The 18,233-nt window shown below is 33.6% G+C and overlaps 2 protein-coding genes across 3 annotated transcripts in view; both read right to left on the reverse strand.

Moving 5' to 3' along the window:
- Positions 1 to 7,933, reverse strand: part of LOC106143208 (uncharacterized) — an 81,454-nt gene extending 73,521 nt beyond the window's left edge. The window contains exon 1 of one of the 2 annotated variants that reach the window (XM_060945913.1): positions 7,658 to 7,933. In XM_060945913.1, coding sequence (XP_060801896.1) covers positions 7,658 to 7,733 — 76 coding nt within the window. In that variant the 5' untranslated portion in view covers positions 7,734 to 7,933. The remainder of the gene's footprint in view (positions 1 to 7,657) is intronic. The other variant, XM_013345234.2, reaches the window with a different exon arrangement.
- A 6,176-nt stretch (positions 7,934 to 14,109) lies between these two features.
- LOC106143202 (transcription initiation factor IIB) lies at positions 14,110 to 17,600 on the reverse strand. The gene is made up of 5 exons (XM_013345227.2): positions 17,410 to 17,600; positions 17,088 to 17,198; positions 16,284 to 16,584; positions 15,827 to 16,183; positions 14,110 to 15,346 (listed from the first exon to the last, which is right to left on the reverse strand). Exons 1-5 carry the CDS (start codon positions 17,424 to 17,426, stop codon positions 15,185 to 15,187), a joined length of 948 nt encoding a protein of 315 aa, XP_013200681.1. The 5' UTR covers positions 17,427 to 17,600; the 3' UTR covers positions 14,110 to 15,184.
- Positions 17,601 to 18,233: the final 633 nt, after the last annotated feature.

Here is an 18,233-nt window from a genome sequence, read left to right on the forward strand (position 1 = left end):
TGAATTCGATTCTCAGTTAGCAGTTCTAATAAATTTGATTTTCCTTAAAAAAAATACAAAATATTTCTACATTTCTCTAATACTAATTCAGATTCTATTCATAAATCCTTCCTTAAAATGTCTACCCTTTCTATGTATTTGTTATAAAATAAAATATATTATTGCAAAGTATGTACCTATGTATGTACCTGAGAATGTAAAATAGGGTTACTTTGAGGTCGTATCATAAACATTTCTCAATAGCCTTTACACGGAACACTCTCGTACATTGCTTTTGCAAAATGCAAGAACAGACTCATACAAAATGTATGGAATGATCAGAGAATGGAAGATTTATCAGTTCCAGAGCATCTTTATGTAGGTTTTTACATTAATCATTTTTAAGACTGTAAAGTGAGTGTACCTACTTAAAACAATATGAAATATTTTTTATGCCACAATGAAAATATACCTAGGATCAAAAATTATAAATAAGTTCAAAAAAAATTGCAGAAAATGCTCGAATCCACAATTAAAAGCTGTCACTATGTTATCAATTAGATGAACTATGTTAATATTGTAACAGATAATGTTAATAATGATGATAATGTATGTGTGCAGTGTATTTCTTTTTTTATCCGATCTAAAAACACACACATACAGTTATTTTTATAGCTTTCATCTTTTTTACACATTCCTGCTTCTTTTAAATTTGTGTCGCGTTGCAATTATTTTCAATATCTTCAAATCCCCCGACTACCTTCGTTACTTCTACCCAGGAGACAATATACGTCAAGTCAAAGAACAACTCGCCCATTGTATTGTCAAATTTATAAGAGGGAAGCTGTGGAAATCAATTCAGAGCACACAAAAACCAAGGGGAAGCAACCCTTGGTTCGCGATTGGGGTGAAGACGGTTCGTGGTTTGTTTCCAATACACCACGAGATTTGGCGATATAGAGAAAGATTGCGGAAATGGGGTTTTGTTTTTGTTCTCTCACCTTGTCTTTCTGTTTGTGTTAGCTCGATTTTCAGACTTTGTATAAATAAACATATTGTGTTTAAATCTTAAACCAAGTTACGATTGTTATACGTTCTTGACATAACACTCGCGATTTTTATTTTATTATTTGATATGTGAAGGCTATCAAAGTGTGCATGTTTATAAAAATTAAGCTATTATTGTCGAAAGAAAAATGCTTTAATATAATAAACCAATAAAATATTTAAAACTTAAATAAATAGGTATTTCAAGTTTAGGTTAAAATAGTAAAATTCGAATTTATAAACTTGAACTTGATATTGCTTTAGTAGCTGGCAGAAAGTTAACAACAGAAACAGTTATGTACACAAAACGTGTGGTCTAAAACAATGACCATTTTATTTGAGTTCATGGACCACACACTGATTCCATAACTTTAAAACATTTTTTTTTTTATTTTAGTCTCCGATTTAGCAGGCTGACCACATATTTCCTAACGTCTTTTTTTAATGAAACTTTTCCTACGATGAACTTTTACTAATATTATAAAGAGAAATAAACAAAATTCGTTTTTATATTTTTGCTTCGAACGAATAACATCAAGAACTATAGAATAACATACACATGTATAGAACAGAAGCCCTTCAAGAGAAACAAAAGATTATTCAAAATCTGAAATGTGCGACTAAACCGGGCCCGATAAAAGACTGGTTATAAATAAAAATCGTGTCGAATGTAATAACGTAAACAAACCCGATCTGACCCACTTCTGTCGTATTGGCGATAAGCACGCCGCACTAGAGTCCAACTTCACTAATTACTCAGAGATGCTGATTTTTCCCGAATTCCAGGATTTTATTTTTTATCTTTCGTTGAATAGCATTGTGAGCTTAAGGGATTTTAAAGGCTCTTTCACGAGCCACCTCGTCTAATTACATTATATATAATCACGTCTTTATAACTTACGGGGTAGACAGAGCCAACTATCTCGAAAAGACTGGGAAGGTCAGAGAGAGACTTTTGACTGTTAGAAAAGTTGCTAACTAAGGGAAGTTTTTTGTTTTCCAATAATTTAAGCGACTTTTTACAAATTGCCCAAACTACCTAAACCTAAGTAATACTATAAGCACTACAAGGAGTACTAGTTAGTATTTGTAAAGAATGCATAAGAAACGCTCACACTTTCCATTCATTCACATTGCTATCCCAAAACTTCTTCGCACTTAGACATCCGTGGCACCACCCAAAGGAAATATGCTTACTTATGTGCATATCTATAATTTTTGTTTATCTGTAATGCGGAATAGTCCTGAAATATTAAGCGCAATCCGTGATAAAAACAAATAAACTCTTGAGGCTTACTCGCCCTACTCACATCGGGGCAAACGACACCCCTTTCAATAATGTACGTGCCGATTCACTGAAGTCGTCCGAGTAAATATTTAATGGGGTTTTCACTACCTGGATCCTATATCCTTCGAGGTCCCAGGCCGGTTTTTCGGACGAAAAATGCTTTTAAAATTTAACTTTTATCGTATCACATAACTTGTATCGTTATTGTGAGAAACAAAAAATAAATGGTTTAACGTAAAAAAAAAATACGTTTTATACAAGTTTATAATAATAATTTAACTTTGTATATGTCACCAACTGATATTTGAGGATACGTTATCAATAAATACCATAGAATATATTATATACCTACATATTTCCACTAAGAACAGCGTGCATGAAATGTTTAGCGAGGAAATCCGATGACTTCTTTCCTACGTTACTAACTGACTTTCTTCTATGACGTAATATTTTTTTCGGAAGTCAGACCTCAGTAATTACTATAAACACTACGTATGATACTTTTAAACTATACTACTAAAGCGTAACAATAATGAGCGAGGACCATTTTTAGTGCATGCATGTAATTTAAAATTCACATATTCCAATTTATATTTTGTTAATGTACCAAATAAACAATTTTTCTTTCTTTCTTTCAACAATAAATTTAGTATTAACATTACACGCACATTTACGCACCATAGCTTCATATTTTACATTATATACTCGTAATTATGTAACGCTCAATTCATTTTTATTCAATGCATACCAAACATACAGATTTCTACAATAGGTTTATCTAAGCATTGTCAATTTGTTTGGAAGAGTACTCTTTACAGAATCTAATCTTGATGTCACAGATTTGAATCTAAGCCACCGCACATGTTTTGTTTGCCTCTTTCAAATTGAAAAATGATTCTTTCGTTTTCAATTCCCAAGCACGCCGTATAACGTTGGATGCATTTAGCCGGAAAATCGGCAATTTTCACTGAAAATGGATCTTTCGTGTCCCATCTATTTGCAGTGATGCAAAGCTGCATTTATGCTTCTCTGGAGAATTTCGAGAATACATATGTTTTGATGTTGCACTCAGGTTGCACAATGAATATTTTATGTAAACTAAGTATAAAGACTATGAAACTGACACAGACTGACACATTCGGCAATTTTAGTTAATACTTAATAGTTACGGTGCCGTGTGGTTCTCGGCACTTTAGATTAGAACCACTCGACATCTTACCCCATGGGTAAAACGCGACTAAGGGAAAAGCTCATGAACTTCAGATTCTTCTTGTAGACGATGGGATTGAGCACGGCTTTTGATTCTTTTCAAGACTGTTGGCTCTACCTACCCTGCAAGGGATAAAAACGTGACTATATATGTATAAGTACATCAATACTTATAATAAAAATGCAACTAAACTGTCTGAACTTAAAATATATTGGCAAAAAATCGATATGGTGTATCTATAAGAAGGCCAACTGGTTAAAAATTTCTCGCTACCCCTAGCAATTCATTTAGTACAAACAGAAAACTTTTCTCTGTCGCGCTGACTGTACTTACTTCCATGATAATAAAACAGTGTACAGATTACGCGATACCACCATCTTACTTACTATACTTTTTACCATCACGTTAAGTTATTGTGAATCTTTTACATTTATCAAAATTATTTTGTTTTTTATGCAAAGCCCCAATTCACGTGATATGTATTTCAAAATCCAGAATTTGCAATGTTCGATAGATCGGATAAGCCATCGAGTTTGTGAGTTTCAGAATGCTATAAGTATTTTTCTATTTATATAACTGTTCTTTGCTTGTCTGCAATAATACATACTTGTATAAATGTAATATATATTTGTTCTAACTTATTTCTACTTATTATCCTTTTTCCAGTTCCCATTCAGTTGATATTTTCCCATTCAGTTCCCAAAATCTTCTCTTAGTAGGTACTTCTTTGAGCTCCCAATAAAAAAATATATCTTTACGTTTCTACTTTGTATTGTATGTCAGTCTTATGATTACATTTATTCATTTATATAATCACGTTTATATTTCTTGCGGGGTACACAGAGCCGGCAATCTTGAAAGACTGACAAGCCACGTTCAGCTGTTTGGCTCAATGATAGAATTGAGATTCAAATAGTGACAGCTTGCCTCCTCCTCGCCTATAAGAAGAATCTCAAGTTTATAAGTCACTTACGCATTTATTAGGTACCTTTTCCCTTAATAAGTAGAATAATTAACAAGTTTTAACTTCTCTCACTTCAACTTTCCACAATGTTGCCATCAATTAGGCAATGATAAGCAAATCGACGTCCCAGTGTTGCCATTAATCTAACCCAACCCCAAAATTTTTCCGACCCATTGACGAGCCAAGGTGTGTAACATCACCTTAACACCCTCTCCCGATGATTAATTGTTCATACGATTTGTAGTTAAGTGGTTTGATCTATTTTTTTAAGTACTTTGTCAATTTGTTGGAATTTTAAGGCATTATGTTTCTTTGTAATATATCACCGCTAGAAAACCCGGGCTCTGCACAGTATCAATTAAAAAAACTTTACCGAAATCCGAAGCGAGTTTCAAAAAAAGGTAGAGACAAACATAGACAGAAGACGATCTAGTTGTACAGTGTGAAGGTATGCAAAATCTATGGCTTTACGGTGAGGGAAAATATCTTTAAGAAACCTGCGTTTTCAAAATATGTACCTTTTAAATATGAACCTAAACCTAACTTAACTTGCCCACTGTAGTACAGTGATTTACACGAAACATGCAACAAACAAAAAACTGTAGAAATATAGTGCATATTGTTTATGCTGAATAGTTATAGCAAAAACCTAGCCTCCATCACGCAAGTTAGCTTAGTAGAATAGTTAATTTAAAACATAAATTGTAATAAAGAGAAATTCTGATTCCCAAAGTCAGATATTAACGATTATTAGGTATGGTAAAAATATACAGCTTTTTAACTTTTTAGTCGGTCGTTCGCCAAAAATTGGCCTGTTTCACTGCGTATTAGTTTATATTAGACTGTTAGCTGTGTCTAAACCGCAAGGGATAAAGATGAAATTAAATGTATATATGTGTGTCTACTATGTAATTAAATGTTTATATATACATTTAATTTCATCTATTCTCATTTTCTTAACATGATAAGTGAAAAGAATATTATAAACAGAAACGTAATCGATACACCACGCTGCTTTATATCGGCATAATATTCAAACGTAGTGACTATTGTCCCTGCCTTAGCCCGATATTCAGCTAATACCGCATTGTACTCGGACCTATAAAAACTCTCCCTCGCTTAATAGCATGTCATAGAATTTTGGACGAAATAATTCGGGAGAAACGCATAGAAATTATTGCAGGGTTGAAATTGGGGTGGTTGTTATTTGTCATACTTGTCAGCGCCTACACTTGTGATTAAAAAGGACAGGACACCAAAAGCTGGCGAAAGGCTATCGATACATTATGTTTTAAAATTTTTAAATATAGGTGCCCTGTTGTTCCAGGCACTAATAGAAAAAAGAAAAGGACCACTCCATCTCTTTAGTGGGTGTCGTAAAAGGCGACTAAGGGATTTATTTACTCGAGATTCTTCTATTAGGGGATGGGCTAGCACACTTGTCACTATTTTAATCTCAATCCTATCATCAGGCCAAACAGTTGAACTTGGCTTATCGGTCTTTTAAGACTGTTGGCTCTGTCTACCCCGCAAGGGATATAGACATGATTATATGTATGTGTGTATGTTCAATATAGAATTGATGTAACGCTACCAATTATATTGTTGATAGTGTATGACATATACACACGCATGTACTTACATAATTTTTATTTGTCATAAGAAAATGGAGAATATTTACTAAGTTTACCTTACGTAAACTTAGTAAATATTCTCCATTTTTAGACACTACTATATTTTAAATAATTTTTCATGACCAAGAATTTTACATTGCAGTGATAAACTAACCTGACAGTGGTAATTCCTTGAAATCTTAACTTAAAATTCAAAACTAAATTTTTGGTCTTAACAAACCTATCTTTGTAAACAGTACTAAACTACTACTACTACTAAGTAAACTTAGTATGAAATAAAGTCACAGATGGAACTACAAGTTATTATATTTTCATTAAATAACCCTTGAGAATTCCCTTCTACAGTCCCGATTCAAATGTACAATTTTACCATATGTTAGATTTTGTTCTGTTCAAATTTCTGAATTTGATGATCGCATTAATAAGATTTGTTACATCTATGTAATAAAATAAAAAAGAATTCTTAATTACATACATACAGATAATCACGTCTATATCCCTTGCGGGGTAGACACAGTCTTGTTAAAACTGATAGGTCACGTTCAGCTGGTTGGCTTAATGGTAGAATTGAGATTCAAATAGTGACAGGTTGCTAGCCCATCGCCTACAAGAGGAATCCCAAGTATATAAACCTATCCCTTAGTCGCCTTTTAAGACATCCATGGGAAAGAGATGGAATGGTAGAACCACACGGCACATTTTATTTATTTATATACAAATATATATTTCTGCAGCCGCATTAAAAAAACTTAACTAACATTTATTTTCCAATTGATGTTCACAAAAACAAATTTTCATTACTTTCAAAAATATTTTCGCTCACTTAACTGTTAAATATCTGGACTTCCACTTAAAAGGAAATTTGAAATTCACAAAGGTGAAATAAAATATACCAATTTCAGTGCGCCGCGGGCTACGGCCAAAGTAAATATTTTATTAATCTCGTACGTTTCATAATACGGAACATTGGCGCTGCTATTTTAAACTTAACTGTAACAAAATTGTTCTTGAACATGACTTTACACTATTACACTAAAAATGAAAGTGTTATGTAAGGTATTACTTTACGTACACATATATTTTCTTTTTCATAAATCCGGCGAATACGAATCCTTATCTATCTCAATAACAAATTTTATCATCGGTCCAGTAGTTTTAATTTTTTTTCAAAACACATACATTCATAAAGACCTATATCCCTTGCGGGGTAGACAGAGCCAATAGTCTTGAAAAGACTGAAAGGCCACGTTGCGCTGAATGACTTCACATTAAGAACTTATAAAATAAATACAAATCTTTATTGGAACTCTTAAAAATCTAGTTTTTTTTTTTGTCCAACACATGCAAAAGAATTTTTCATTATTCTTTTATTTATACCTTCCTTAAAATATTCTTCAAACGAATTCGAGCTTCTACACAAGTCGGAAAAGCGTCACAGGTCGGAAAAGCTTCAAAGGCTTTGTTCTTAACCCCAACTTTGGGTGACGTAATGTTACGTAAGTAAGCACATAGGTGAGAAGCAAACATTAACGTACCTATCAGCCCATCCACCACACACAGGTGAAATAACCACAAGCCAACGTGCGACCATCGCGTAGACTTCTTCACCATTTTTCCGAAATCACATCCTCAAAAATCATTTTCCACTTGTAACTTTACACCGACTCACACATATTCATTACTAATCACACAATTATCCCATTATAAAGCTTTTATCAGGTCGCTGACCATTTTTTTAATTGGATTTCAGGTTGAATGGCAACGAGTGTAAACACGCGCGTAAAATTATACGAAAGAGCGACACAACTCTCCCGTCTGGAAGCTCACGCGGTACTGAATTGGATTTCTGTTCCATGAATTGCTACGCTATGCCGAGGGTCCTAGCTCGGTGTAGCATTTTGGGAAAAACCGCTTTACAAATTGATCGGGTTTTCGTTCTTTTGTCGAGTACAAATGAAGCTGTAATTAATGGTGTACCTTTAAACCCTACTCGCCCAACCTTTGTTGATAAATCTCGAACATAAAGGTAGGTTATTAGAGCGATTTGTTCAATGGAATTGTTTTCGTAGCGGCCCCGTAGCATTCGTAGACACGGCGTAGAGGATAACTACGAGATGTTTAATTTCTGCACATGCAAAAACGCTATATACATACATACATGTGGTCACGTCTACATCCTTTGCGGAGTAGACAGAGCTAACGGTTTTGAAAAGACTGACGTGCAGCTATTTGGCTTAATGATTGAATTTAGATTCAAATAGTGACAGGTTGCTAACCCATCGTCTTCAAAAAGAAACCCTAGTTTGTAAGCCTATCTCTTAGTCGCCATTTACGACATCCATGGGAAAGAGATGGAGTGGACCTATTTTTTTTTATTGTTGAACCCGGGAACCTTACGGCACGGCAAAACGCTATATTTACCCATATATTTTCAAAATATTTATATAAAAGATTCATTGTAAGTTCTCGTAAAAACCTTATGCAGATATTGGAAAACGTTGCTTACTGATAAAGTTAAACAGTGTTCTTCTATAAGGCGATGGGCTATCAACCTGTTACTATTGCTAAATCTCAATTATAAATACTTTCCGGTATATTTATGGCTATGTTCTTTGTCTACCCCATAAGGAATAAAATCGTGATATTTGTATGTTGCTTTGATTAATCTACTATACTCGCCATATGTATCACAACTTATTGCATAGTTTCCATACAATAACAGAAGTTGTTATTTTCAGTACATCATAAAAGATTTGTGCGTGGCAAGTGAACAATGATATGGAAATGATTAAATCGGAAGAGGGGACGACTGTAATTAATTATCGTGGTAATTTATTGTGGCGTCAAAATGGTCTTACCTGTGCCGTGTGGCGTGGCATTCCTAATATTGTTTTTTTAAACGTAAGAAAAATACTTATACTTTGATTTTGTTAATGTCTAGAAATATTTGTTATTATAAGAATGAATAAATAAACTCATAGTTCTGATACTTTAATTTTTCTGGGAAGTAGTGACATTTAGTGATAGATAGACACTCGGGGAAAGGGACATTCAGGGAAATGGACGTGAGATATCGACTGGATATTTCAGTAAAAATACCTTATTTTAATATACGCCTTATTTAATCGTTTTTGATGTAGGAATATACATTTTATTGCGCCAATAAAATACAAATTATATTAAAAAAAGTAGTAGGCTTATAAGCGGGGAAGAGAGTTTTGATACAGATAACAAAAACATTATGTAAAATATTGACAAATATACAATGTCAACTCTTAACGTGATCATGATCAACCGTAATCTGGGTAGAATAAGGTTTATTTTATTTCTTTTTACCACTTTTTACAGTGTCAAAATGTTATGATAATGGTAAAACGAGTCATTTTGTGTAATTACTTGACACCCACCCCACTCGTTTATAGTGGTAAACTGGCCCCAGGCTTCTGGGTCTGTCAGGAGGACCATAGTACCTAAAATCTTTTGAGCTGCACACAAATTTTTACTTACGTTGAAAGTTAGTAAGGCCATGAAATAAATTTAACCAACTGCCAACTAGTAGCCATAAACAATAGAAATGAACCATTACGAATAATAATTTGAAGCATAAACAAAGACTTAGCACGCATTGACTTTTAAATAGCATTTCGTCACCTTCAAAGGGCCGCTAGGGCTCTCCTATTGGGAAATCAGTGAACGTATATTTGTGGCAAGGGCCTGATATTAGGGCGACGGATTACTACTCATGTCACGTTCTGATGTCCTGTGGCCTAAAACGGGCAGCAATTTTAATATGATAGTTAAAATAAAAGCCGCTTTCACGATGACCACCTTTCCCCCTAGCGTGAATGCCGGTTGGATATCGCCTCTGAAGAAGCTGGGGGTAAATCTGTGACTGGAGCAGCATTTTGCTTAACTTCAGGAGCGACTGTCTATACCTTAAGTTACCTACATGCTAACATTCGGTCGGATTTCACGAGAATTCAAAGCATCTTTTATATCCGAGAGTTCATTTTGGAACCCCTGAAAATTACTCGCACCAAGTTTTCGGAACCCTAGGGACATAAATTTTATTAACATCGCATTTTTAACAATATACCAGCAGTGGTTCTGAATTTATAGATATCTCTCACCTCATTCATAAAAGAAAAAAAAATGTTCACTCGTCAGAAGTTGATAGGTCAGTGCGTAAATCAAAGGCAATATGTTCTAATAACGTTTATTTTGTGGCTTTATTGTTACTTACAATTCACTAACCTACTTATATCATACATCGGTAATAATACACCTTAATACAGCTGCAGTCATTGCGTCATGCAAAATGGAATCTAGCGAGGTCAAAGGGCAGACCACACCGAGAGCGGTCGAGCGAGCGAGCAGATTGACCGTATTTTTTTCAGAAATAAGGTTCTAATTTCACCGCGTTCAAATTTTACAGCTTATTTATTTAGTTCAAATTTAGCTTATTTATTTCGACTTAAATTAGGAACGTCTTTCCCAAGTTTGAGGGTAAACGCAGATATGCGTTTTTTGTTATCCAGAACAGCGCAAGCGCGCATAGCGTTTTGATCAGTTGCTTCTGCTGACTGCTGACACAAAGAGTGGAACTTTTACATAAAACCAATACAAGAGAAATTCTTCATCAAAACGCTACGCTCGCTTACGCTGATCTGTAAATAGTCTCACTTTATTTATTAGCATATTATAATTCAAAGTTTACAATTATGACAATACTTCGTCAAAGGAAAACTAGTTTCCTCGCCCCACTTCGTCCGCCAAATGCGTTGCCTGCTCTTATCTACTAAAAATATTATATAGTTTTTTTAGGATCTACCTCCAAATACAGATAAAGCAACATTTATAGCAATGTGGAAATACACAGGGTTTTATTTGTTTTACCGCCTTAGATACGAGGACTTTTATGTTTTATGTTCTCCCACAACTACGGCGGTCCTTGGCACGTGGGGTACCCTAAATAAAGTTAACAGTAATATATTTAACGGTGTATTTAAGAGCCTAATGTCTCATGATCAACACATATTCTTTTTTTAATTGCTATCGTGCACTGTATACACTTGAAGACACAAAAAATCAATAAATATCAACAACCTTTAAACAAGTAATTGCCTATACTTGCGTTGCCGCAGACAATATTTTTTATTTACCAATAAATATACCATTATCAACTTTATGTATTACCTACCTTTCGATTCAATAATCCCTTCACTTCAAAAATCACAAACTTGTTACATATAATTCTTAGAGGAAAAAATAAGTTATATAACATAGACGATACATTGAATTATCATATTATAAATTTATATTCATGCAAATAATTACATATATTCGTATATATTTTAACTTAACAATATTCATTCCTTTTTGTGACTTAAATCTTGGATAACGGCATCTCTTCCTATCATGATCTCATCATATAGTACTTATATCGTTGGTACAGTACCTATGGAGTTGTAATGTGAATTTATGGCGGTACTGTACATAAATGAAAGTACCTTTTTATATAAACTAAATGTAGAGTTATCATTCAACTTTGTTTTTGTATATATGCTCTTTCATTGGTATTTCCGAATATACAAAAATTTTTGTTCAAAAGTATGTCTCTTACTTGGTCCCACGCAAACTATAGCAAAATCAATTTAAGAATTAATACGAAACTAAAAGAGTAAAAGCAGAAGGTAATAATTGTGTTGTACCTACAAACCACGAAATATCAAAGTGTGACAGAATATTGTTTTTTAGATAATTATATAGAAAATGAAAATTGCATAAATTGTTCTACGAAATTATCATAAATAATATTAACATATAATTACAACGTTTTATAACGGCCTTATTACAGACACGCAAAGATTGCAGGAACGCTTTTAAAACAAACATACATATATGGATGTTCATAGTGGTTATTGTGTAATAGAGCAAGATCCCAGAGCCGTAAGACACAACTTATTTTCTAAAGAATGGATCTTTCGATTCTCAGTAGTCTTTCATGTACTTTTAATACCTGCATGTTTGTGAGACTTGCCCGGTGACACCTGCGCAGGTACCAGGCGAGAAAGGTAACTAAAAATCACAGTTACTTAACTTAAATTTTTATGACTGATTTTTATATATATTTTATAGACTATTACTCTGAAGTCATATCAGAGAAGTCAGACGCTTTCCATGCGCCAGAACTTTTGTCAGACGCTTTAAAGCTCTATCAAAAAAAAATTAACTTAATTTATTTTTAAATGTCTGACTTTTATATATGTTATTCAGATAACTATTACAAAGTTGTATTAAATCAGTCAGACAGTTTGTAATGACCAAACACCCCTTAAACACAAGAATTACTCAGCCTCGAGTATGAGCGCGATAGCACAATGCGCATGCGCGTCAGAGTAAAATCTCTAATATTTGAAAAGTACTTACTGTTTTCAATTTCATATTTTTGCATATCTATTCAAATACGATGAAATTTATAATTAAAATAATAATTAATCATTTTTAATATAATATAATATATTGCATATAAATAGGGGAAAATGAATTTTTTTGTAGCAATAGCCTTTCAAAAAGAATGATTTTTATTTTATTTAAAAAAATATATCTGTTATAATAATTTCAAAAAAAAAAATTAATTATGATTAATCAATTGAATAGTTATTTTATTGTCTCTTTATCATCTTCATCATCAAAATAATCATTTGAATTTTCATCATTTATTAAATCTCCATACTGTCCACTCAAGTCATCGTCCTCATCATCAGTTAGATTGTCGTTGCTGGCAGAATTTTCCGTAAAAATAAAATCATAAACAATTAAAAAATAGTATAGTAATAGTAAACCTATAACATATAAATATAAGTGAAAGGCGACTAAGGGATAGGCTTACAAACTTGGGATTCTTTTTTAGGCGATGGGCGAGCAACCTATCACTATTTGAATCTCAATTCTATCATTAAGCCAAATAGCTGAACGTGGCCATTTAGTCTTTTCAAGACTGTTGGCTCTGTCTATCCCGCAAGGGATATAGACGTGACCATATGTATGTAGTCTACTTTAATTTCGACACCACCGCAACGGCTTCGATGGTCCAGTGATTAGCGCGTGAGACTGTGAAGTTGGCGGTCCGAGTTCGAGTCCCAACAATAACAAGATATATATTAATTTTTATTAAAAATGTTTTTTTTTGTGTTATTTGAGTATTTATTAAAACAACTGAAAATCAAAATACTACATATAATCATACGGTAAAAATATTTTGTCTGTACATTTAATATTTTGACTGAAACAAATAGAGATTTTTTTTTACATTTTTTGTCTGTCTGTCTGTATGATTAAGATTCAACTCGAACTTTACGCGGACAACGTCGCGGGAAGCAGCTAGTATGCAATATATTATATTATTTTAAAAATGATTAATTATTATTTTAATTATAAATTTCATCGTATTTGAATAGATATGCAAAAATATGAAATTGAAAACAGTAAGTACTTTTCAAATATTAGAGATTTTACTCTGACGCGCATGCGCATTGTGCTATCGCGCTCATACTCGAGGCTGAGTAATTCTTGTGTTTAAGGGGTGTTTGGTCATTACAAACTGTCTGACTGATTTAATACAACTTTGTAATAGTTATCTGAATAACATATATAAAAGTCAGACATTTAAAAATAAATTAAGTTAATTTTTTTTTGATAGAGCTTTAAAGCGTCTGACAAAAGTTCTGGCGCATGGAAAGCGTCTGACTTCTCTGATATGACTTCAGAGTAATAGTCTATAAAATATATATAAAAATCAGTCATAAAAATTTAAGTTAAGTAACTGTGATTTTTAGTTACCTTTCTCGCCTGGTACCTGCGCAGGTGTCACCGGGCAAGTCTCACAAACATGCAGGTATTAAAAGTACATGAAAGACTACTGAGAATCGAAAGATCCATTCTTTAGAAAATAAGTTGTGTCTTACGGCTCTGGGATCTTGGACTATAAGAAATTAACATTATACTAGTATCTATATTTCTTCAAGGAATCTATCATTTGGACATTTTTTACTGGAAGTAAAAATGTCACACTGAGAATAAACTAAAGATTATAACACATTAGTGCCCCTCTGAATAGCTTTATTCTTGTAACTTTCTTTAAAAGCTATTATTTTTGTAACGCATATAAAGTTTTCCAATAACGCCCAACTGCTCTCTATGTGTCTCTAAATAAGGCCATCAATTAATTACATAATAAATCACAATAACTCTAGACATGTACCTATGGTTCGTCGTAACATTTTAATTCTAAATTACCCACAAAGTTAATACTTAAATCTAAGTAAGTTTAAATAAACAAATAACCCCTTGATATCTCAATTAAATTTGATGATATAAATGAGAAAAACCTGATACATAAAAGTTTACTGCATATACAAGTATGTGATGCACTTCTTTCCAAAAATCCATGTGATTTTTCATTATTGTTGATTTATTCTTTCTCACAAATTAATGATTTCTTTTTTTAAATTAGTATTTTCAAATAAAATATAAACCTACGCGACAAATTTCATGGACTGAACTAGCCCAAAAATAATTTCAAGACTTATTTTGTGGTATAAAAAGACCAACAGGATAGCCTTTTTTCACAGACAATGGTTTTTTTTGGTAATTTCTGAGAAACGAGAAGTGAAAAGAGATCCTTGCAAAGAAGTATCTTTGTTCAAAATTAAAAAATCCGCCCTGATTGAGATCATAAATCGTCTCAGTTTTACCTGTGTTTGTGTTCACAATAAACGTATATAAATATATGTATTTGATTTTGTAACCAATTTTTTTTATGGTATCCTTCTACTGGCCCAACTAAAGCTTTGTAAATTGGAATCAAAGTTGTTGCAAAATCAGATTTAGTTTCCGCTGATGACAACAAATAGAAAACATGCAAATTGCAATACAATTAAAGTCAAAATGTCTTTGCTTCTTACGTTTTATATTAGCTATATTAGCTCGCAACTCAGCAAAAAAATTTAAATATACTTATCAATGCTCATAAATCTGACATTTCACATTAAGAAAACCTTTTACATAACCGGCAGGAACTCTATAGGTGTGGCAAACTTGAAGTCTTCAGGGAACAGTTTTGCGGCGAACGGATGCATCAGTTTGTAGGACTGCCGGATCGTGACGTCAGCCACGCCCGCGATGTCGCCGATCTCCTTCTGACTGCGCTTGTCTTCCGATGCCTGGAATTGAAAGTAAAAAAATATATAAAAATTATGTAATATATGAAAATTCTAAATCTGCAACTAACTAAAAACAAAAAAAAGAAGAAAATAAACAATACAATAGGCAGCCTTATCGCAACTGTGTAAGAATAACTAACACCGATCATGTAAAATATTCTCAATGTTGTAGTAATATATACAGCTGTGTGTATGACATCCAAATTCAAATAGTGACAGGTTCCTAGCCCATCCCCTACAAAAGCACACAAGTTTATTAGCTATTCCCTTAATCGCCTTTTATGACATCCATGAAAAAAGGTAATAAGTGGTCCTATTTAAACGTGCTGGAAACCACACAGTTAATTGTACAAAATTCACCAAATTTTCTTTTAAGTATGAACGCTTTAACAACTGATACCATATTTATCACAAAATTTATGATAGAAACGGGTTGAGGGAATACCCTATTTGTAAAAAATATTTTACATTATCACCTACCTGAGATGCCATATAAATAGCGGCAGCGGCGACTGAAATAGGACTGCGTCCCGACACAATGTCCAGCTCGCCGGCTTTCCTCGCTATATGTGTAGCCGCCCTCTGCACAGAATTTGGCAGCCCCAGATTTGAACAGAACCGAGACATGAAATCTGCTGTTGTTATGAGATCCACGGAAGTTTCTAGAGCCTTTAGGATTAATTTGAAACACCGTCCGATTTCTTTCTTGCTGATTTTGCTGACCGCACAGATCTCTTTGAAGGTTCGGGGCACACCTTCCTGTCGACAGGCGATGTATAGACACGCTGAAGCTATCGCGTCGTTTGCTCTGCCTTTTAAGTTTTTACCATCATGTACCTGAAAAATATTATACTCATAAAAAATTTATTCTTCATTAGATGGACATATAATATTGACAAATAAGGGATATATTTAAGTAAAGGAATAAGAAATATACCTGTTTGAACAAATTATTAGCTCTGTCCACAATAGTCTTTGGCAGATTTATTCTGTCAGCCATCGTATTTATCTCCCGGAATGCATTTATTAAGGCTCTGTCTGTGCTGCTTATGTTTCTCCTGTTCTGGTATTTGGATACCCCAAAACTGTCAAAAGATGCATCTCCCCGACCAGGACCGATTATTGTGGAAAGATCGCCTCCAGACAACAATGGGTTTTCTGGCCCACCCACACGAGACGGGTCAACACCGGACTTCTCGTTGCTAAACGTACGCCATTCTGAGCCTACATCTATTACCCTGGAAACCATATTGAGATAAGTAATTAAACATACAGACATCACACCTCTTTCCTAGGTAGGTAGGAAATGGCTGCATTTTTCCACTGCCTACAATCTTTAATCTTTTCATGCAAGTTCATCTTAAGGAAACCAATCATTTGACATTTCAGATTCGATCAAGGTAAGTATCTTACCTTCTGCTTCCATTTATTTAAGGTAGATATTTCTAAATAAAGGTGTGACTTATACTGATAACTTTGGGAATTTATTGAATTACAAATCAAGGTCAAAGGAAAGGTTATAATTAAAAGTAATATTTACTTTCTTTTGAAAGATTATTAGTGTTAAGTAATCCATTAGTCATCCCAGGTGAATGTTCACGATTTCGTTTATAATTAGCGATCATTGCGGTCTCGGAATAATGAAATCTAAATGCACATTTGCATTAGAGAGAAAACTTCATTATTTATTACAACACTGGCTGGACAGTACATTTCGCAAATGTTACCAATTTTAATTTACCTGTCGCCGACGACCAATCCGCATTCTGAACATATCATGTCCCCAGCCCTGTAGTCCTCGATAAGTGGTGCATCGGGATGGGCATAACAAACCACCTTGTTCGCTTCGATTCTATAAATTAGAAAGAATAAACAGTCAATCAACAACCATCAACAAGTAGAAATCGCAACATCAGGAAAGATGGTCACAATTCTTGCACATAATCTGAATTACAGGAAACTCACTTCTTAACATAATAAACATAAATATTATCTGCTATAAATTTACTAGAGTAATTCGATATGGACGTAAAAAGCAATAAATAAAAAAGAAAAACACAGACCTCGACGTGCTCGCCATGATTGTCTAACCTATAGACTAAATTCTTTTTTTTTTAGTTTTCTTTCCAAGACTGAGTAGAAGAGTAAGTAAACACGGTCACGAATCCTAGCTAGCAAAATTGGTGGTAAATTATTGATATATATAACGCTTGATAAATAAATGAACACATAAATTTACTTGTAAACCAATACACGTTGAAACAACACAGACGAACGAACGATGAAAACGAAATAGGTACAAAAAACCTCAACCATAGACAAAGAAGTGCAATGTTTCCAAAATTTATCATAGATGGCGTTAGTGGTAGGGACTCAGTCAAAGTCAAACGTAATTATCTGAGGGCCCAGTCAGTGTTCGCAACTTTGTAGCTAGAATTGGCAACTTTTTGAAGTTGGGCAGCTTCAGCAGCAGCAATTTTTAAAAACTTGTAGCTAAACTTTTTAGCAGCTGTTCTAGCAACTTTCGATTTTGAGATTTTTTATATGTTTACAGCGATTTTATCCCCGAAATAAAATACTTACCTACTAGTAGCTAAAAACAACTACCAGAGTGAGCCAGATGATGCTGCATAGTTTGGCAAACGAGTCTTGTCCGAATTGCCGCCATTTCTAGTGGACATGACTACAGTGGTATAATATTCATTCTTTTGAATGAGTCTCACAAGAAATTGTACCGTTTTGGGTGGAAATCAAAAAGTTTAAAAATGTTTCGGGAGATAATATATTTGAAGACATAAGCGAGATAGTAACAGTGTTACACTTCCTCATTCCAGTGCGGAGGTAGAAATATTATTCTCCCAAATCAATATGGTTAAAAATAAACAGA

The sequence above is a fragment of the Amyelois transitella genome, chromosome 2 (genome assembly GCF_032362555.1).
Source record: "Amyelois transitella isolate CPQ chromosome 2, ilAmyTran1.1, whole genome shotgun sequence".
NCBI classification, from domain to species: domain Eukaryota; kingdom Metazoa; phylum Arthropoda; class Insecta; order Lepidoptera; family Pyralidae; genus Amyelois; species Amyelois transitella.

Excerpts from the sequence above, each read along its gene's own strand:
- LOC106143202 (XM_013345227.2), bottom strand. Across the intron at positions 16,585-17,087 it reads GGATTGGTCGTCGGCGACAG|GGTAATAGATGTAGGCTCAG; the intron begins GTAAATTAAAAT and ends TATGGTTTCCAG. Across the intron at positions 15,347-15,826 it reads CTATTTATATGGCATCTCAG|GCATCGGAAGACAAGCGCAG; the intron begins GTAGGTGATAAT and ends TTTCAATTCCAG.